Genomic DNA, 23,364 nt, shown 5'->3' with positions numbered 1-23,364 from the left:
TCAATAAATTACTATTATAGCTGTCAATACATATGCAGCATGGTATAATATGAAAAAAATTATCTTATTTAAAAAAGTCTTAAACAAAATTATAACAATGCACTTAAAATTTCCATATTGAAAATTTCGAAAAATTCAGCTTCTACAAGGAAGGAGTAAAATAAAATAAATTATAACTGTATGACGTTTATATTGCATTACCAACATAAAAATTATGTAGAAGTACTTTATCTAATAATTACATGTACATGTTTCATGTCTATAAAATACTGAATATGGATTCTATTAAATCAGTCTGTGGTGAAAGCAGAAATTTTCAAAAACTTAAAATAATATAAATGTGGATCCATTCAATATTTTACAACAGGTGCAACTAATTCTAAAAGAAAATAAACTAAACAGGGGTATTATATATAGTGTGACAAAATAACATAACAAAGAAGGGCAATGCATACAGAAAGAGAACATTTCTCTGGATTCAATGGCAACATGTATGCCTTGACAATGTGCAATATAAACAATATAATTTGCATCAGTATAATTTGATTAAATCAGAGTTTGTAGAAAGATAACTGCTGTTCTAAGTATAAATATTTTAAAATAAAACCACTTGGGGGAGACCTGACCAATCACCATAACGATAAAATTAAAAGCTGTTAACAAATATAATATTCATCAACTGCTTCTCATAAGAAACAGTAATCGGAATAAAAGGCCGATTTTCTTAAAATATGGGGGGAGGGGCATATGTGCATACATATAGTACCCTCATTCTACATCTTTGAATGTGCTGCAAATTAATAAAAATATGGGTCAAAATCAACTCAAATAGCCCTTTTTTTTTTCTTCCTCTAAAATCACATTTTACAATAATTTTCTTTCTAATATCTGTAAATGGCACAAGTACTTAGTCAAGGCAAGTACATTTTACACACAAACACTTACTTTCTGGAAATTAATACATTCATGTATAAATCACATTGTACTAACAAATTAGATACATATACTATAAAAAGAAAAAAACATCAGAATTCAGCAACATTTGCCGAAATATTTTTAAGTTATATAGAGAGTTAATTTTCAAAAAAAAAAAAAAAAAAAAAAAATTGTTAATGGTGCAATTAAAAAAAAAAAAAAAAAAAAAAACTTTGCTATATAGTGAATTTCTTCCTTATTCAGAATGTCTTTAACATTTCTTCTTTCAAGCATTCAACTGAAATTTACTGTGAAACTTCAACTGACACTTGCTGTGATATTCAGCTGAAGAGAAAGGAGTTAAAACTACTCATGAAAACTTAAGGAAATTAAACAATCATATATAAACACTAAAACAGAACGTTACTATAGTCTGGTTCCCTTCTGTGCAATAACTGTGGAATGGAATGCAGACTATTTTTCAAAAATCCTTTATATTATATAGCCAAACACTATGTGGTCCTCCTTAATGATTATTTCTCACACCAGCTATGTGAAAAACTGCCATCCATGTTGCAATATTCAGGACTCCCATTTTATAATGAGAAATAGATCTTTACCCTGTTATGAAAGTTAAAAATAGCATTATAAAAACAGAATTGCATTAAAAATTTTTAAATAAAAAGGATTTTAATGAGAGTCCATTTCCACCACCATTATGCAGAAGAAACAGCAGCATAAGAACAGCAGTACGACTATTGGTGATCAATACCCGTTATAACTTGGATCAAACCGTTCTTGTTTCACCTTCACATTATAAGGATCTGTGTCACACTGGGGCACATAAGAACAGTTACCTTGAGAGTAACCCTGGTATGGCCTTTCATAATTTCCATAATACTGATTTCGAGGTTGTGGCTCTTGTGGATATCCAGAAACATTCATATGATAACTGTTTGGTGAAGGTGCTTCATTGACTCTTCTTGATTCTGGGTAGCCACCAGACTGTGCCGAATATATCATTGAGCCTGCTTGTTGATCTTGCCACTGCTGCCATCCAGATGCTTGTTGTTGCTGCTGCTGCTGCTGTTGTTGCGCAGAAGATTCAAAGTAAGGTGAAGTAGCAGTGGGTGTTCCACTCCATGACCTTTCTGACATACACCCCCCACGGTCAACTGGTTTTCTTCCCCGACCTCGCCTTCCTGATCCCCTTCCTCTTGGCCTTCCAACAGTAGCAACAGGAATGTCACTATTTCTAGGTTCACCAGGCAATCCCATTAATTCAGATTTTCTCTTCCTTCCACGTTTACTTCTTACAGGTGGAACAATTACTTCACCATTTGAGTCCACAGTTGGATGGTTTCTTTGAACTTCACCAGGAAGTTCTTGAGAATTTTGAGAGGCTACAAAGTCAGAGTAGTCCTCACTGTCTAAAATTTCATCTTTACTTTCAACCTTCAATTTAACATCTGGAAATGAAACCTCAGCCATATCCAGATCAGGCAACAATCCACAATGATAGTCACGAAGTTTTTTCAATGCCACATAGAATGGAACTTTGTCAACTGCTCTAGGTAGCTGGGCACAACGGGCACTAGATGATGGCATCACAAAAACAGTCTGTAAAAAGTTAGACATTACATATATTAAAGCAAAATGAAATTGATAATGGCAAGGAGAAGGGATTTAATAAACAAGGAATCAATCCAATGTGATATAGAAAACAGTATATATCTCATTAAGATAATAACTACAATATTTATATCAATAATACATTAATTTAGTCCTCTGGGAATTGTGCATTCATGTTTTCACAACTAATATCAGAAATTTATAGGAATTTTTGCAAATCTTCACGTTTTCATGTATCATGTTCTGGTGAATTAAAATAGTGGTTTTCAAAAAAGCTAAACAACAGAAATTCTGAGATAAATTCAAGACTAACTGAGAGTGAAATACTAGTCATTTCCACAATCATTATTTTACTTCTGAAGTACAAAATAACAAAATAAGACTTATTTCTCTTTCTTTAGTAATTCCTTTGTTTTGGTAAAGATGAATAGACTCATATACTTCTTTTATTAACTAAACAGTTTTATTTCAATTTTTACCCACCAGTGGGTTACATAGGGCAAAATATTTTTCATGTTTTATTTTCTATTTTTGATCAATAGTAAAAAGAAAACGGTGAAATTTTTCAGTGAAAATTTTCAAAAAAAGCAACAGTATACTGCAAGCATCATAAAAATAAAAATGCACTGATCATCATTAAAATCACTCCACTCAGAAAGGAGTTTATATATTTAGCTCAATTTGTATATAAGAAAAAGGTATCCACATAAGTAAGAAGTGGTTACATTTTCAAGTCAAAATGAGTCCACATACTCTCAAAATACCAGTAAGATCAACATGGCTCCTCACTCATGGCAGTGATGCAGGTTGACCACAAAGGAGGAGTTCATGACTAGTGATTTTTGTAAAAAATAGTCACTATCCATATTTAGCAGGCACATAGGCTCAAACCATGGTCAACATAAATGCATGTACTGCACACTGACCACTCAGCTACTCATGGTAGCAACTAAAATGGTGGGAAATGTTATCATCATTGGAACGTTTTCCAATTTTGTCCACGTTGTTCCCCAGCTAAGAGGTGTACTCTTAGCTGGGGAACAACTGGATTTGGATGATGCCTATCATAAAGAAACTGTTAGCATATTTATGCAGTATCTGGGCAAACAATATCTTAATGGGATATGGCACCTGGAATGGAATATTGAGGTTCCTATGTCGAGGGGCTAGTACCACCAAGCCCCCCTCCATAAACTCTCTTCTTTGGTGTTCAACTATAAAAAAGGGGGGGGGGGGTATTTAACTGCTATAAATGGATCTGATGGTCCTCAGCTTTTCTGTGAGCCACATAGTATGCCCACAGAACCTGCTGGCAGGTTTAATGGGCATACTACCTAATGTGGAGAACTGAAGTTTAAGGCACATATGATCTAAACTCTATTCTGTTCTGTTCTTGAAAATTCAGTAAAATCCTATAACAATGAATATCATTTTAACTACTATAGAAAAATTTCCAATATTCTTTTGTGAAAACACAAAATGCAATATTCACTCGAGTAGTCAATGTCCTGAAATGCTGACCACTTGGAAAGTAGGAACATATATAATTTCAAAATTTTGCATGTGTAACAGTGCACCAAATTGAAATAAATTTCAAAATGGAAGTAACTAATAGTATTGAATGTACAGTTGTGCCCCCATATCTGCTGATTCAGTTACCCGCGGTTAACCACGGAAAAAAAAAAAACTTAACACGTACTACTCGTGTGTCCAAAAGGACGTTTCCCTTTATTTTTTATGATGTCGCGTATGGTTTGGTCACCAACAATTATAATGGTTCTTTAGAGATTTAACAGATGCACCATTTTCAAACTTTTGAATAATTTCAAGTTTTTAATTTGAAATCAAAACTCTTGCATTTGCCCATCATTTTCGCAATTTCTAAACAAAAAAAAAAGTTACTATATAAAAAAAAAAAAAAAAAAGTTACTATATAAAAAAAAAAAAAAAAAAAATTCCGACATCCCTGACATAAATAATGAAACAAATTTTGTCCTTTTGCGGTGCGACAGAACACAATTGATGCGACACACTAAATCAAACTAAACATTTCAGTTGCTTTTTTTTTTTTTAGCGGTAGGTGTGAAGACAGCAGAGGTTGCAAGATAATAGGTACACTTATCTCCCAATGATGACTTATAACGCCGGTTCTTGTTGCTTAGTTACGACTTGCAAAATATCTGCTTATACCTATTCTAGTTATTACTTGAATTTTATGATTTCTTTTTTTTTTTTTTTTTTTTTTTTAATTTGGAGTCGAAGTGTCACGGTTAATCCAATCCCGGTAAATCGAGAATCTTCTGTACTTTATTATTACCATATTTAATGTTAGTAATGTCTTACTGTGTGTTTAATTTATCAATTAAACTTTATTATACATATGTATGTACAAGAAAATCACGTTATATATGGGGTTAGCAGGTGTTCGCTTATATCCACGGTAGGTCTTGGAACGTATCCCCCTGCGGACACAGGAGCCTTACTGTATACACACACACAGCAGAATTTCATTAATACAAACTGTTTATACAATGTGCTCATTTATACAGAGCATATATCATTCTCATTCTAAAGAATGTGCTTTTCTACATAACAGATTCATTTATTACAAAATTCAGTTTAAATATATTAAAAAGTACATTTCCCATGAGAAATACATTATGTTATTTTGCATGATTAATACAAAGCTTATTAGAATCCTAATTAATTAAAGTTTAATTTATTCCCAAAGGGAAGGGGTGAACTTGCTTATCAAAGAGTGAAAAATTAAGTAAAGAAAGCATTACAATTCTTTTATGCAGTAGAGCAGATGGGAGTACAAAACTGAACTCACTTGTGATTGGAAAATTTTCCAAGCCAAGATGTTTTTAAGTAGTTAAGCAACTGCCGCACATATGAGGCCAAAAGAAGTTATTTATTTCTGTTGGCCTCAGAATTTAACTGCAAGTTAAAGAATTTAACTTGCAGTCAACTTTTTTCAGTGATTGATTATTTAGTTGAGACACTAAAGCTGAAGAGCACATTTTAGATACTACCAATTTAGTCTGTGTGGGTAGCACAGTGGTTTCATCACCATCCTCCCCACACTGGATGGAAAAAGCCTGGATTCAAATCCCGTCAATGACACGAGGAACTTCTATGGGGTTTTTTCCAATCCATGGCTGAGTTAGTCGGTTTCAGGCATAGATAGCAAAGGTTTTTCCCCCAGGGAAAAACTGTGGTTTTTTGTCCAGCAAAGCAGGCAAATCAACCAGAGAACACAAGCAACTTACAGACACAATACATATGGGTAGCTGAATTAACATTCCAGGTGACCCTAATATAATAGTTTTGGGATGATACTACCAGTTTTATGCAGCAACTGGATCAAGACATAACCTGAAAAGAGTATATAAAGTCTGCATAAGGTACTTGATCCACAGCATAAGAGGAAATAATCTGCAGCCAAAGTGGAATGCCTTGGATGCTATTCATAATGTTATTTCTTGGGATAGTATTGTGTCAATGGCTTTGTTAAATAATGGCTTCTTGATGCATCACTGGCCTTGGCGAGGTTAGGATAGGGCTTGGAAAGAACGTATGAATTCTGTAGTAGAATTTGGAGAATCTGTTAAGGTGGACAATGATGATGTTGCTACTACAACAGCAATACTGATACCAGAAGACCTGCTGATCACCAGACGAAGCTTGGTGATCAGAAGATCTTAACACTTTCATAAATTATGAAAGATTTTTTAAGGCTGTGACATTTTTGGCAGACAATTTTACAAAAACTCTGTTATTATAAAATAAGAAGATTGAGGTCACTTGAATTTTATATTAACAAGATTCTACTGTATACATGTTTTTACTTTCTTAGCAATACTGATATATGAGATATATGAGGAGTATTTGAAAAGTTCATGGCCTGAGTATGAAGAGTATGGTAAAGTTACTTTTCAACACAGTCCCCCTTTGGAGTCAATATACTTTTGCCACCCGATGCTGATTACTGAGTGGATAGCAGAATGGCTTTGTTTTGATTCCAGCTGTGAAGAAAGTTTTCTCTTAGACTTCCAGGAATGTATCCACTGCAGCAATGATGTCTGTCAGTGGGAAAATGGATGCCAACTGGGTATATTTTCAAATTAGGAAATAGAAATTAGGAAAGTCCATTGGTACTATATCTGGTGAATATGGGGAATGGTCCAAGATTTCAAAGCTGCACTCATCAGCCATGGCAGTGACAGACTTGTGATTAAGGGCATTGTCCTGGTAGAACAAGACTCCTTTTCCAAATTATCCTTGGAATTTTTTTGATGTTTTCAAGTAAATATCTCACAAGAGCTACATAATATGCCCCTGTGACTTTCTGGCCTTTCTGAAGGCAATCCACTAGCAACACTCCATCAGCATTCCATAAAACTGATACCATCATCTTGCTAGTGGAAGGCATTGACTTGGCTTTCTTTGGAGGGGAGAAGAGCTGTTTCCACTATTTGGACTGCCCTTATGTCTCTGGCTAAAAATTATCGACCCCAATTTTCAACCATGGTCACAAACTTTGCAAAAACGTTTGCTGGATCTGCTTGAAAACAATGTGAATGTTCATCTGACCACTCTTGTGGTTTTTTTTTATATCTGCTGTCAACAACTATGGAACCCATTCTGCTGACACCTTTTGCACAGCGAGAACCTCTGTTATTATGTTACACATGTTCTCATGAGATAACCAAGATGCTGTAAATGTACTCAAACTGTCATTCGTTGAACACTCATCAACGGATCATGCAAACTGTCAAATACTTCTGGGGTAATGGATCTTGCAGGTCTTCCACAATGTGGATCATCTTCCAGGCTCTCCCACCCTCACTTAAATTCTGCTACCAACTTCTTAATCATGGAATAGGAAGTTGACATTCTTCCCAATGTTTTAATCATATCCTCATGAACTGCCTTTAGCATCAGTCCTTTTTTTTCCCATAGACTGGATGACTTCACGGTGACCGAATGTTGTTGTTGTTGTTCTGGAGGCTTAATGGCACATAAGCTGCTAAGGCTATAATGTGCCTATTCACTTATTATATTAAAACATGAGTTTTCCCTAAATCAAAAGAAAATCTGAAATCAGAAATAATTGAAAAGCCCTGTTTGCCTGAGAAAGTCAAAAAATTCAGAAATATTTGCCTTATCACCAATGAGATTTTCAAGAGTTATTGGTTTATGGAGATTAACCAGTGAGATCAAGGATGAAGTTCTGGCTTGTTTATAATAGGGGCAGCCAATAAGAATATGTTTTACTGTCAAATTATTAGAACAATGTGTACATTGTGGTGGATCATCTCCTGTGAGTAAATGAAGGTGGGTCAGATGGGTATGTCCTATTCTTGCCCTTGAAAGGACTACTTCTTCTTGTCTCGATGTACGGATACTGGAGTGCCAGATTTTTGGATCATGTTTAAACTGAAAGAGTTTATTATTAGTCTGAGAGTGCCAGAGTGCTGTCCATTGTGATATGCAAGCAGCATGAACAGTTAGTGCATAATCTGATGCTGGAACAGGGATATTGGTTAAATCAAAAGTAGTTGGATTTTTTGCAGCTTTATCGGCCAGTTCATTGCCTAAAATACCAGAATGGGATGGAATCCAGCAAAAAGTGACCAGTTGGTTGCGTTCTTTAATTTGCAGTAATAAGCTTCTGATTTCATTAAGAGTAGGGTGGACTTCATCTGAGGAATTACATAACGACATGATTGAGCTGAGGGAATCAGTGTAAATAACTGATTTGAAGGAACTGTCTGAACAGAGATTTTCTAAAGCTAATTTGATTGCATATAATTCAGCAGAAAATATACTAAATTCTGATGGAAGGGAAACTGATACAGTTGTATTCGGAAACACTGCAGCTGCTCCAACATTTGAATTAGATTTAGAGCCATCTGTATAGATTGGGGAGAAGTCAGTATATCTTTGAGTGTGAACTGCATGAATTTGTTTGACATTTGATGCTTGCAAAGTATTCTTTCTCCATTGACAGAGGTAAGAGTCACAGGTTGGAAGAGGAGGAGGAGTCCATGGTGGCTGAGTACATGTGGCTACTTGTTGTACGGAATGGACGGAAATATTCCAAACTTGCTCCAATTCAAGAAGGCGAAGACCAGCTGGCTTTACTATGCTAGGTTTGTTTCTGTATAAGATTTCAAATGGTGGGTTGAAAAGGTATGACTGAACGGGATGAGAGGCACAACTTTGTATCTTTACAGCATATTTGAGTAACAGTGTTTTCCTGCGTAAAGCTAGTGGGGGCTCGTGAGCATCAATGTAGAGACTATGTGCTGGCGACGTTCTGAATGCACCAATTGCAATTCTCAAAGCACTGTGCTGAATTGGATCAAGCCAGCGTAATACACTCTTTCTGGCAGAATCATAGACAGGAGCACCATAATCGAGACGGGATCTGATTAATGCCCTGTATAAACGAAGAAGCGAGGTACGATCTGCACCCCATGTTTGGGCAGATAAAGCTCTGAGTATGTTTAACTTTTTTAGACATGACGTCCGTACATTTTTAATATGGTCTAGGAAATTTAACTTGTTGTCAAGGATTAATCCAAGAAACCTGATGTTGCTGGTGACTGGGACAACGATGTTAGAAATTTGAAGTTCAGGATCTGGATGGAGTTTGCGTTGTCTACAGAAGTGGATGGCAACTGTTTTTTGCTGCGAGAGCCGATAGCCGTTGAGGTGACCGAATGTGTTCATTTTTATTCATTCACACAACTTTGTTGACTTCAGGACTTGTAATTAAATAAAGATGTTATTTAAACTGCATGAAACTTGGACAGGTTATTTGAAGTGTTTTGCATTAAGTACAGAAATTTTTAATACTGTACCACTATCCTATCACACTCTGGCCACAAACTTTTCAAACACCCCCCCCGGATGTAATTGTTGTTGTTGTTTGGTTTTTAGGAGCATTAGCAACTAAGGCCATATTGCTCCAGAATATGCGGTGGTCATTCCCTGACCTTTCCGCATCCTCCATATTTGGTGGTGACGGGCTCGAACCCCGGTCTAATCAAGAAGCGTGTGGTACGCACTGCCGCTCCTTCCCACCTGGCTACGGAGGCGCCTCCCAGATGTAATAAGCAGAAATATATGCGCATGTGCATGTGTGCGTGTGCACGCATATGTTTGAAATTTCATGCACTGAATGGTCATTTAAACTGAGAAATGGAAGAAACTTAAGACTTATTTATATTTAATATCTAAAACATTTTTGTAATTTTCAGCAAAATTCTTTTTTTTTTTTTTTAAATGAAAGGTACAAAAACACAGCATTTTTTAAATATATATATATATATTTTGGCTTAAAACTAAACAGTTATATACAATAAACGTTGCAATTAATTAAGAGAAGATAACATACTGATACTGTAAAAGAAAAATTAAAAAATACAACTTTTTTAGAAATTAAAAGAAGGCTGATCACCTGTCCAGTGAACCACGGAAATTTGTGCATATTTTTGAAATTTTGTGCATTTAATGGCATTTTTAAATATTTATATTTCATTAAAAAAATAAAAGAAGTCAAAAAACCCAAAAATTTTTCCAGAAATTAAAAACAAAGTTGATCACCTGTCAGGTGATCCACCGTGTTTGTCACAAGTGGGACACCACCACTGGGTTAGCCCTCTACGAGTCACTGACATGCAACCTTTTAAATTTTTTTACTATTATTTTTTTTTGACTGGGAAATAAAATCACATTCTCCATAGTCATCAAAACATGTGCTCCTGAACTTACTCCTGTTCTGTCACCTTTTTACACTTTCTTATTCCAAAGGTGTTTTTCCTTCTGCTTGGAAATTTGCTCATATCCAGCCAGTTCCTTAAAAGGGTGACAAATCCCTCCCATCCAATTAACGACCCATTGCAATTACTTCTACTCTTTCGAAAGTAATGGAGAAATCAATTAACTGCCAACTCAAACTATCTAGAAACCTTCTGTCTGATCAACAATCACCAGTATGGATTCAATCACAGGTGATCCACTAGTGATATTCTGGCATATGTTACCTATCTATGGACAAATTCAATGGAAAAGTTTGCCAAGACTCAAGCAGTTGCTCTTGACATCTCAAACGCTTTTGACTGTGTTTGGCATAAAGGTCTTCTAAATAAACTTCCATCTTATGGTTTGCCAACTGTTTTTTTGTAATTGGGTATCCAGTTTTCTCTGACTTCTAACTTCTCCACTAATGCTGGTGTTCCCCAATGTTCAGTTCTTTTAATCCCTCATTTCCTCTTGTACATTAATGACCTTTTTTTTCACTGACCAGAAATCCTATCCATAGTTTTGCTGATTGCATTACACTTTGAGAAACCTTGCTCTGCTCAAATAGCTTCAACTTCCTGAATATCCACTACCAATTCCAGTGGAGCAAAGATAATTTAGTTGATTTCAATCTTCTAAAACTCAATCCTGCCTTATGTTTCACAAAAAGGATTCTTCTGCTCCTATGCTTATCTTGAATGACACTCCCATTTCTAATCTCTCTCTGGCTAAGCACATTAGCACATTACAAATATGCTTCATCTGCATCTAAAAAAACCGGGTTTTCTCTTTCGCACTTGGCATTTCTTTTCTTCCAAACAGCTCTTCACTCTGTACAAATTGAAAATTTGCTCTACCATGGAATACCCCAAAACCTTCTCTCAGGCTTCTAGATTCCATTCAAAAGAGGGCAGTTAGGTTAATTAATAACTCATCTCTAACAGAGTCTCTCTGCTCTCCATTCCCATAGACTTTCTGTTTCTGTTCATGCCTTTTCTATAGATACTTTCACGGGCACTGTTCTTCTGAATTGGCTTCTATAGTTCCCGCTCTCTTCAAAGCGGTCTGAGCACGTACCGCAACCAGTCAACATAATTTTAATGTCCAACTTTTCTTCTTCCTCATTTATTCATTCAACTTCCGTTTTCTGAAACAACTTTCCATCAAATGTATTTCCTGAAAATTACAATCTACAGAAGTTCAAGTCTAATGTCACCAAATATTTGCTTTTATCTTTTTAACCTCCAACCCATGCATGGTACTAAATACTATAGGTTCTAATACCTCATTTTGATACTCTATGAATTATGAGAGATCAATTTTTTTTTTTTTTTTTTTTAAATCAGACACCAGGTGAATGATGGCATCCATATTTATTGTAATCAACTCCCACATAACATATGTGAGATGCCAGTGAAAGCTATCTAATCTTGCCATTGAGGTTTGGTTTTGGTGGTTTATGAGAAAAGAAAAGCGCAAAGAGCTGACAAAAATGTGGCATCTGCATTTCACTCTAGGGAATGAACAGCACTGAAAATTCTAAGAAATACAATAAAAAATTCTATCATTATTGTTTTTTTTCTCATTTATTTTTGTTTGATATTTTGTAAATGAGTTTAGAAAATCATAATTAATAAAACACCATATTCAATTCAGTAAAGAAGTTAAAAATTAATTTATTATTATTAAAGCAAAAAGGTGTCTCACAATCACTATGCAAGCGTATGTTTCATTCAGGGCATGAAAAATGGAGGGTTAATTGCTTCTAATATACAGTCAGTCAAATGAAATTTCACATTAAAAGTTTGTAAATGTGTTCATTACAGTAAAGATGTGTTCATAATGGTCAAAAATTGAGTTAAACTGGAGTTTTCTTGCTCCTTTGTTATTAGGTTAGCATTACCAAAGTGATTAAAGGAAGCAAAACTTGCACAGCACCAACCACACACACACAAAAAAAAAAACAAAAACCAATTCATCTGCCCATTCCTACCAATAATTTATACACACTTTCTTCATTCATTTAAACTATCCACTTCCACAACACTTGGTAAAAGCTTATTTTCTTTTCCAAATATCAATTACTCTTTGGCTGAATGCAAATTTCTGTACATCTATTCTGCAATCGTCTTTTCAATTTAAATATGTCCATTTATGTGTGTTGTCTGTGAATGAAAAAAGGTGCCATCACCTGTCAACAGTGCAGATGCCTAGTTTCCAGAGATTGCAATTTACAGAATCCCAGTCTTACTTGGTAAGAATATTCTTCTTCCAGCAAACTGATCTTGTTTGTTTTTTCTGCACCCTTTCTGAGAGATCTATCCAGATGTGGCTTTACCACATTATATAATGCAATAATCACATCTGTCAATGCTGGAAAAGTTCTCGTATATCATAGACAGACACCCCATGGGCTGTTCTAGCAGCCTGTTTGCACTGCTCAGAAAATTTCATGTGAGACTGTACAATTATCTCTAGTTCTTTTCATTCTTTCTTTCAAAATAACATTCTAACTAATTGGTATGTTAATTTGGGAATTTGGTCAGCAGTAATTGGCTACTAAAATTCAATACCTTGCATTTATTTATTAATGTTAAATCACAGTTTACCCACTTTTTGGCCCATCTGCTTAGTTTATCTAGATCTTCTTGAAGTATCATACTCTGATTACTGTCATTAACCACTGTGCTCACTTTGTATCATTAGTAAACTCAAACATTAAACTTGAAATACTGACATCAATATCATTAATATATATTAAAACACAGTAAAGTGTCCAGCACTAACCCCTATGATATTCCACTCATCATACAGAATGCCATGTTAAGAACACTGGCCATTTATAACCACTCTTTGCCTCCTGACAGTTAACCATCTCTTTCTCAATAATAGTAACTTGCCTCTAATGCCACATTGCCCCAATTGATAAAACGATATCAAGTGATGAGTATCAAAAGGCTTTATTGATAGTTATACAATGTCAATTTTTTTTTTACATCCAGTTCCTTTGCGGCGCCTCCGTAGCCAGGTGGGCAGGAGCAGCAGTGCATAGCACACGCTTCTTGATTAGACCGGGGTTCAAGCCCGTGACTACCAAATACGGAGGATGCAGAAAGGTCAGGGAATGACCGCCGCATATCCCTAGAGCAATATGGCCTTAGTTGCTAATGCTCCTAAAAACCAAATAACAAACAAACCAGTTCCTTTGCAAAGACCTCACAATACCTATTCAGACTGGTCAGGCATAATCTATACCTTTATAAAATCCATGCTATGGTTGCTTAATGTTTCATTCCCATCAAGATGATCTTGCATTGATTGTTTCACTATCGACTTCAATATTTTTCTTGACACAGATTTCAAACATCTGTAGTAACTGCTTCACCCTTAAACTGATAGATAAAGCAATAATGATTATTCACTCACATTAAGTGATTGATTAATTTCAGTTGTCAATTAATTTATTGCAAAGACTTCTCGTACAGTGACACACACACACACACACACACACACACACACACACACACACACACACACACACACACACACACACACACACACACACACACACACACAATTGGTTTGAGTACATAACAAACCAAATGCACCACACTTGTTACTGGTTATGGTAACCACGGAAATAACGAGATCATGGCTGTAATGAACAAAAAGCCATATGATTTTGATTTACGTGTATTCCCATACAATTGCTCACTGTTATAACGAGCGTACTACACGTATATACCGAACAAATTTTGGTAACTCAGGTAGTCAAAAAAACCCCAATTCTGGGAATAGATAAAAATTAAAAGGGCAACTTAGCTTTCATGACCACCCGCATTGCATCGGATTAGTGGCCAGTTTTTGATCTTGTCCTTTAGGGGACAGGGGTATACAATAGTGCATTGCCGCTTGTTGCATTACCCTATTTACAGATTGTCTTGTATGAACTGAACCATAAATTTATTTCGGGACTTCTAAGAACGTCGTATGCAGATCACTTTATCATTTTAAAGTAAAATCGGTTAGAAACGAACCCTTCCTTCAGAAACATGTCTACTAATAAAAGAAAGTATCTCCCGATTCACGAAAAAGTTGAAATTATTCGTGAGAGAGAGAAGTTGAAAGGAATCACCAAGAAAAATAAGAATGATGATATCCAGCTTAGGACCCTGGGTGTGCAAAGCCCATACTCACAGATGTGAGCCCCTGGGCTATTGTGGAAGAATAAAGATGGTTACATATTAGCACAGGAAAAGAACATAACTGAAAAAAAAATTTAGAAAGTGCAAGGTCACAAATGATGAAGCATTGCTTCAATGGTTCACCACACAAAGAAGTTCTGGATTTTCAACAGACGGTCCGATCTTGAAGGCTCAAGCGGAAAAATTTGCTAAACAATTTGGATGCAACGATTTTGTATGTAGAACAACAGTTGTCTGGATCAATTTAAAAACCAACATAACATCACTTATGCAAAAATCAGTGGAGAATCTCGGTCTGCAGATCCAATAATGGCAAATCAATGGATTGACCATGTTTGGGCAGAAATCAGGAAAGATTTCAACGATGACGACATCTACAACGCCGAAAAAACAGGACTTCTTTATAATTTGACACCTGGCAATACATTTAAATTCAAATGGGAAAAATGTGTTGGTGGAAAAAAATCAAAGCCTCACTTGATGGTGCTCATATGTGCAAATATGACAGGAACTGATTAAAAAAAAAAAAAATTATCGGAAAATCGTTGAAACCTCGGCATTTCAAAACTCTAAGGAAACTTCCTGTGGATTACACTGCAAACAAGAAAACTTGGAAGACTTCAGTTATTTTTCGGCAATACCCTGTGCAACCTCAGAATAGATTTTGTAGGACTTCAGGTAAACATTTCCTGAATTTCCAAAACTATATCTGCAGATACACTAGGCCTACCTGCTCCTTCTGGTGCAGCACGCTGCTGGTTTCAACCATTGCTTCACTGACTGTTCCATAGGTGGAGCTTTCTGAAATTCTCATTGAAAAAATCTTTACAGTCACTGGAGAGCTGGTATCCTACAACACACACACACACACACACACACACACACACACACACACACACACACACACACACACCAATATAATGCTGTATTGTTGCAATGCTTGCTGGAATCGAGCTGCTAACTGCAGCAAATAATTGTGTTTTTAAGATAGCTATTGCAATAAAATTTTTATCAAGCTTCATAATCGGGTGAATAATTCATAGACACCCTATAATTCTGAGGTTGGTTTAAGGAGAAATAAGGCAGTAAGTAGCTAACAGCAACACAGGTAAAATACAACAATAACAATTTAATAATAATATAAACAAGAGCAACAGACCGCAGCTTTTTGAAGCACAAGCATACAGTACTGAATTCATGTGGAGTTATATAGAAAAAAATAAAATAAATATTACTCGTTTTGTAAACCACACTAGCTTGTTGTCCTACAGTACTGTCACTTTGTATCCTTTGTTGTTGTTGGCAAATACATGATTTTAATAATAATCACTAATAATTCTGCATAATACAGGGAATGTTAATAGTAAAAATTATAAATTATTAAAATGCACACTTTTTTTTTTACCGTAGTAAAAAAAAAAAATGTGCGTTTTAATAATTTGTCAATATCTACACTCACTTTCAAAATATCCCACAGTTCCAGTTATATTTTCATATTGCTCAAGAAGATCCTGTTAGGAATCTGTTAAATAAGTATGAACACACACAAACAAAACTTACTATGGTAGATCCCTGTATTGGCTCAGGCTGCTTTCCAAAATCAAAGTTCTTTTTTCCTGAGAACACCTCATAAATCACTACAAAGACAGGATAGAAAAAAAAAAAAAAAAACATGTCAGCAAGACTATCTTAAAATTTTGTTTTGATAAAAACAGTTTAATCTAGTTTGGTTTTGGTTTTACAGAAACAAAAGCAACTAGTGCTATAGTGCACCAAGATGGCACTATCTTGGTGCACAAAAAAGTAAGACTTTTAGTAACCTTTAAGATAGAGGCTATCCTCTCTTAAAGGCATTTTATACAGGCATAAAATGGGATAAAAAGGCAGTATATACAGACTAAAAATAAATGCTATATATCAGGTATTTCTCAATGTTGTTTTTTTTTTTTTTTTTTGTTAATGTACTATTTGAAAAAATTGAAAAGTTATTGTATCACCACAGTAATAAATCAAATTATATTAGGTGATTTTTTGTAGTTGTAATTAATTTTAAATCCTTTGTTATGGGTTCGTATACCATCTAGTACAATTAGGTGTACCAGCAGGTACACTTAAGTTCTGCAAAATATAAGTAATAAAATAAAAATTTAACTTAGTACTTCATTCCTGTAGAGCCATCTTTGGAGTATGTAGTAATGCCACTGTCTGCCCCCCACTGATGTTTTTGACAGTGGCGTAATGGGGTGCCGCGTTAATGGGATGGGCCTGATGGAGGGTTGACCAGTTCTGCAGGTTCTTTGGCCTCAGAAGAGAACTGCAGCAAGGATGTCTGGTGAGTTTTTCTCTTTCCCTCTTCTAACATATTGTAGTAGGGCTTCAATACGTTAGTAACAGCTCTTTGGATGGAAGAGCTGCATTCCCAGTCTGGGTCATTATCACAGAGTTTCACAGCCTGTTTGTATTTGCGCCAAAGCTGATTGAAGTGTCTTTGTCATAATGATCCTAAATGGCACAATCTCCTGCACTTCCTCTTCCTCCTCAGAATCCTGTTTAGTAAGCTCCTCTAAGTCCTCCTTTGAAAGAAGCTCACCATGGCTTTGCAGCAACTCACTGATATCATCAATGACCTTGTCAAAGCCAACATCCTGAGCCATCTGAATCACATCTTCAGCCATCACTGAAACTGGCTCAAACTCAAGAAAGTAAGACTGCATCAGGCCACAATTTCCTCCAAATGCCATTTATGCATGACTACGACACCTCTTTCCATGCTGCAGCAATGTTACGTATGGACTTAAGGATGTTGTAGTAGTCCCTCACAGTCACTGAGTTAGATGCCTGCACTGCCTCAACAATCCCTTTGAAGGTTGTACGTAAAAAGTACACCTTGAAGGTCACAATAACGCCCTGCACTGGCTGCAACAGTAGGGTGGTGTTGGGTGGCAAATAAACAACCTACACATTCAGAACATTGTTGGGGATATCTTCAAGGTTAGCAGGATGTTCAGGGCACAAAATTGCGCCACCTCTGGACAAAAGCATGAAGTGTACCATTCACCAAAAAGGGTCTGGGTCACCCACACCTTATTAGAGTGCCAGAACAAGGAAGTCTTCACAATGCCCTTCACATAACATGTGGATTCTCTGAATGGTACACCAATATTGGCTTTAACTTAAAACTGTCTGGTGCATTACCACCCAGAAGTAATGTAAGCAGATCTTTTTCAGACTTAAAACCAGGCTACGTACGTCCTACCACGCATCTTCCATACAGCCCCATTTCATCAATATTAAAGACCAAGTCTGGGGTGTAGCAGCCTTCATCCATTAACTTTTGGAATATGGAAGATTATTTCTCAGCACCTGCAGTGTCAGCACTAGCCACCTCACCAGTAATTTTTACATTTTGAATTCTGGTCCGGTTTTTGAACTGGGAAAACCAGCTCCTGTCAGCCAAAAATGATTCAATCCCTCCCAATTCTCCATTAATTTCATTGGGCAAGCTCCTAGCCTTATCCATAACCACTGCCTGTGTTACAGGAATGTTATTTTGGTTCATATCGTCTAGCTACAGAACTAATAACTTCTCCATCATCTCACTCGTTGAATAAGTTGTCCTAGAAACGTTTACATTAACAATTCCTGTATGTGACCGCTCGATCTTCTCAGCATTATTCATAATGATCATAACAGTAGAAGATGCTAAGTTTAAGGTCTTGCACACCTCCGAACACCACTCACCGGATTCCATAGAGTGCCGTACCTAAGCTTCTGTCGGCCCCGGCGAAATATTCATCTGGGGTCCCCCTCGCAAAAATTAAAGGTGGAATTTGTAAAATTGAAAAATAAAGGAACACCCAAAAATTATTCAAATCATAATTATTTAAACTTTAATGACTAGTACATTAACTAGTGGTTAAAGTTTAAACTTAACTTTTAAGTTTAAACATAAACTTAAGTTTTCATATCATTAATTTACGATATTTATTTGATATAAATTTGTCTATAACATCTGATGTTTTTATATCTTTTAGTACATCTTTTTCAACTGACATAATGGCCAATCCAATAATTCTTTCTTGCCCAATTGTTGCACGTGAATATGTTTTAATCATTTTGAGTCTTGAAAAACCTCTCCAGACGCAACTGTAATTGGCAATGTTAATAATATCTGAAGAGAAATGATTAAGTTGAGATAGAAATCAACTAAGTTTTTTTCTTGAATAAATGTCAATAATTCTAAAAAACCACATTTTTTTCCTTTTAAAACATGCTGCAAAGATTGGATTTCTTGACATAACTCTTTGGCATCGATGTCACTCCTCCCGTCTTCACCAGTAAGAATTCCTACAAGGTGTTGACATTTCGTTTCTGTTGCACTTTCAAATAAATTCATAAAGTTTTCTGATTTTAGAATAAGGTGAAAAGCCAAGGATATTTCATTGATCTGCTCAAAGCTTTCTTGTAAGCTAACAATAGCTACGTCAATCATTATTTAAAAAATTCCATTTCAAACCTTTTGGTTGGATCAATAGAGCACTCATCCGAAATTTCATAGCTAAACTCGTGCTTTTTTCTAGAAACTCACCTTCTGGAAACACTGAAGACACTTCCCACTCAGTTGCGATGTCTATAGCTTTATCCATACATGATTTAAATCCTGATGTTCTAAATTTGTTTAGTTGACTAAGAGCACCTTCTATCAATATAACTGCAGTGTTCATATCAATTTTACTAATTTGTGGCTTTACTTACTTTATTTATAATACTCAATATTTCATATCAAACAACAACACTTACAATAAATTTAAAAGAAATAATTTCTGTTAAACCTTGTAGTTCAGACTGCAGTTTTGCATCTTTCCCTTTGGCCTGTTCCTTGATTTCATTTAGTGTAGTTGTAATATCCTGTAATTGATATCGTACTGCTTCAACAGCTTTTATCTTTCCTTCCCATCTTGTTTCTGGTAGAGATGTCACAGTAATTTTTATGTGCATTTTTAAAATATCCCACCTACTTAGCAAAGCAGCACAAATCATGTATAATCTTTGTAATATTCCAAAAAATAATTCTGCTGTTGTTGAAGAATGTGCTGCATCAGATAAAACTAAATTTAAAATTATGTGCGACACACAGAACATAAAAAAAACTCTTCTTTTCTTGTAAAATTATTGCTTGTACATCATTAAATTTACCTTTCATGTTACTACTGTTGTCATACCATTGCCCATGGCAGTTACTTAGGTTGATGTTTTTGTTTCTAACATTTTTAGTATAGATTCTGTTGGTCCTTTCCCAGACGTATCCTGAATGTTCACAAATTTTTACAGTGCAGCTATACATAGAAACCAATCTAATTATGATAGACATTTGTTCCAAGTGCCTTACTTCCAAGGTACAATCTAAAATAATTGAATAATATTTTGCATCACAAACTCTTCTACAAATTTCTTTTAATACCATTCCACCTATCATTTCCATTAATTCATTTTGCATTCAGATACTCAAATAATGTACATTTGTACATTCTTTACTTTCTACTAGATGAATAGATTCATTAAGTACTGGATCAAATTTAGACAATAACTCTATTTGTCTGAAAAAATTTCCATTATTTGGTTCAAATAATTTTTCATTGCTTGCTCTCAATGTCAAATTTCGTGAAGCTAAAAATTTAATTATCTCAATTACTTGTTCCAAAATTGTTCTTCAGTACGTATTTTTTTTATTTCTCTATTAAATTTTGATTTATAACATCTGTAATTTTATTGAATTTTAACCGGAGCTCTCCAATTCCTTCCACTGTTGCATGCATATTTTATGATTTTGAGAGTTCTCATGCAAGCTTAAACCACCTTATAAATGACACCAAGAAAGGAACCCAGTAGTTTTGAAGAGAATATTTGCATGAGTAAATAATTTTCAGCAAAAGCAGAAAATGGGATCCTTTTTTTCCTGAGTGTATCAACCAAGTCCTTTCAAGCCTTTCGCCATTTTTAATGTCCTGGTTGTAAACCATCGGTAATAGGCATCAATGGGATACAGTTTTGATTTTTCTAATTTGGACGGTCCCATTTGAACTAATTCAACTCTTATAGAATCTTTTATTATCTCTGGCCAGTCATCAGGGTCATTTAAATTGTAAATTATATCTTCACTTTTGATCTTTGACTTTGCAGCTGCTAATTCATTTTTATTCTGAAAAACTGCAGTTAAAAGTAAGTTAAACTTCTGTGGCACATTCTTGTGCTTCCAGTACAGATACACTATTTTCTTTTGTCACTAGATATGTTTTCCTTTCCATTGGCTTGGTGAAGGCACTGGTATTCGCTTGTGATAAAAATTTATCCATAGAAAAAGTTTTTTAATGTTTCCTTTGCAGGCGTTCTTCAAGTTTCTTTTCTTTTGTGCCAGACAGTTGTTTTTGTTTATTTATTATTATAGCCCATAATCTATTATTTCTTATTTTCTGAAAAAAACAAAAAAATTTCAAATTAAATAATATTATAAACTTTATTTAACATAACTGTAATCTATGACTTACATTACAGGTAAATGCTCTAACTGATTTGATTTGTATGACAAATATTTATGCAGTAATCCGCTCTACTGTCTGTTCGCAACTGGAATATACTTGAGGTCATGGTACATAAGTACCTCTATTCTCTGAAATAGGAGTTAAAAAGTAAAGAGAGCATGCATAATTCTTTTACCAGTGTGACCACAGTCTATCACTAAAGATAATCAATCAATCCTCCAATACCTTAGAAAAGTTAAATTACTGTCCACACAGGTTTAATTTTAAAAAAAACTAAGTTCTTCCAAGAATAGCAATGCTAATTGCAATTGGGCCTCTGTTTGACAAACTTCTTTATAGTGAATTTTTTTGAATTCCCTTTGGTCATTACATTTAAAATAGTTTCCATAGAATGAAGAAAATTTCCATATAATGAATGGATTATAAGAGACCAACTGAGTATACATTGTTTTCACCTCTGGCATTTAGAAAGCACGAACTAAAATGGTTAAATGGGATTGCCGTTCCACAATGTAGTGGTGCTTACTTTGTCTTCAAATTACATACTAGTACAAATCTTATGTACTGTCAGCCAGGTGCTTCTTTACCTTATCCTTCTGCAAAATGGTTTAGTCTGGTTGCCAAGGTACCAAAATATGTTCCACTCGCCAACAGACAGTATTATGCTCTATCTAGTACAAGTTGCAACTTGTAACGTACTGCATTAGTGTGCATGTACCTTCCATCCCATTCTGGGCAATATGACGTCACATTCAGAGCAAAGAAAAACAGTTTTAAATGTGACACTACATTAATGTAGGTTTTTGTTGCATTAAAACTAGATTTAAATAATAAAAATAGGCAAAAATTAATTTATTTTAACATCTGATTACAAAATAAATAAATTTTTAAATAAATTGCAATGGTTGGAGACTAGGCACTTGCACGGTGATCTGATTGAGGTGTATAAGGCCTTGAATGGGTTGAGCATGCTGAATTCTAAGGAATTCTTCCACTTGTTCAGATTACGAACCTAAGGGGGCATAAATTCAAATTAAGGAAAGACAGATGTAGAATAGATGTGTGGAAATTTGCCTTTAGCTAGTGGGTGGTTAATTGCAGGAACAAACTTTCATCTGTCATGGAAGCTGATAGGTTAAATTAATTTAAGGAGGAACTGGACAAACGTTTAGAGGGAATGATAGTGTGAATTTTTTTACTTTTTATTTTTTGGCTGATGTTGCATACGCTTATACACTTGCTTTCTTGCATCACATGTCACTACTACTACTGTAATATACATAAGCCAATATTGAATTTTTTTTGTATAATTAAAGTAGTATATTAAGAAAACCATTTTTTCATATTTAAGAAAAATTAAAATATCATCAAATTCAGGCCCCTACATTCCCAGGCCCCTGGCGGCCGCCCATTCCTAGGTATGGCACTGATTCCATATAACTAATAATGTCCATTTTCACTTGAATCATTAGAGATTTGCAACTTTTTATAATATGTGCAGGCACAGATTCACTACTATGCTTAGAAGACATGGTTGCACAATTTATTTAAAATAACAAGGCACTAATGAACACAGGAAATTATTTTAAGGCACTGCTCACAACATGCATACACTGACAGAGGAGGAAAAAGCAACTGACGTCAACACCGGCACCACCTAGGTATCCACTTCCTGTGCTGCATTTACAATTGCGTTTTCAAATTTTCTTTATATATATATATATTTTTTTTTTGTTTGTTCATTATTATTTTAGAAGGGCGTTAATGTGAAATGCTGTAAAATGAATTATCGCAAAGCAGGGCCTACCTGTATATATATACATTTTTTATGTTATTCGAGTGACACACAAGTGGACCTAATTTCTTCAGCAAAGTCTGGCTGGTCTGTGACAGTCAAATCCTCTGCTTGCCCCTTTACAATAGTAGGACTGTTAGTAACCCTGAGTATAATCCCCATGTGCAATCCTCAAATACGACACCTAGTATACTGGAGATGACCACCCAGGTTGAAACTAATGTAAGCAGGGACCAGGGGTGTGGTGTTCACACCACACAGAGGAATGCTACCCCTCTGTGTTATCTAGGCAATACTAGGTGGTAGATGACTCTCATCAACTGGTGCAATACCATCACTTTGCTTATTGGAGATGAAGTGGTGAATCCCATATTTAGTCTCCCTCCATCTCTTCCATCATGAAGAATGATTAATGTCTTTTGAGGTTATGATGGTGACATATAGTCTTCCTTATATTTTGAGG

The 23,364-nt window shown here is 35.2% G+C and overlaps 1 protein-coding gene across 1 annotated transcript in view; it reads right to left on the bottom strand.

The window, feature by feature from the left end:
* Nucleotides 1-1,680: 1,680 nt before the first annotated feature.
* Tdg (Thymine DNA glycosylase) overlaps nt 1,681-23,364 on the bottom strand; it is a 156,477-nt gene continuing 134,793 nt past the window's right edge. The window contains exons 6-7 of the mRNA XM_090389716.1: nt 16,128-16,204; nt 1,681-2,535 (exon numbers count right to left, since the gene is read on the bottom strand). Coding sequence (XP_090245842.1) covers nt 1,681-2,535; nt 16,128-16,204 — 932 coding nt within the window. The remainder of the gene's footprint in view (nt 2,536-16,127; nt 16,205-23,364) is intronic.

The sequence above is a fragment of the Mastigoproctus giganteus genome, chromosome 1 (genome assembly GCF_048544385.1).
Source record: "Mastigoproctus giganteus isolate SK-2022 chromosome 1, ASM4854438v1, whole genome shotgun sequence".
Taxonomy (NCBI): Eukaryota; Metazoa; Arthropoda; class Arachnida; order Uropygi; family Thelyphonidae; genus Mastigoproctus; species Mastigoproctus giganteus.
The sequence above is the reverse complement of the archived record's forward strand: the minus strand, read 5'-3'. Positions and strand labels throughout refer to the sequence as shown.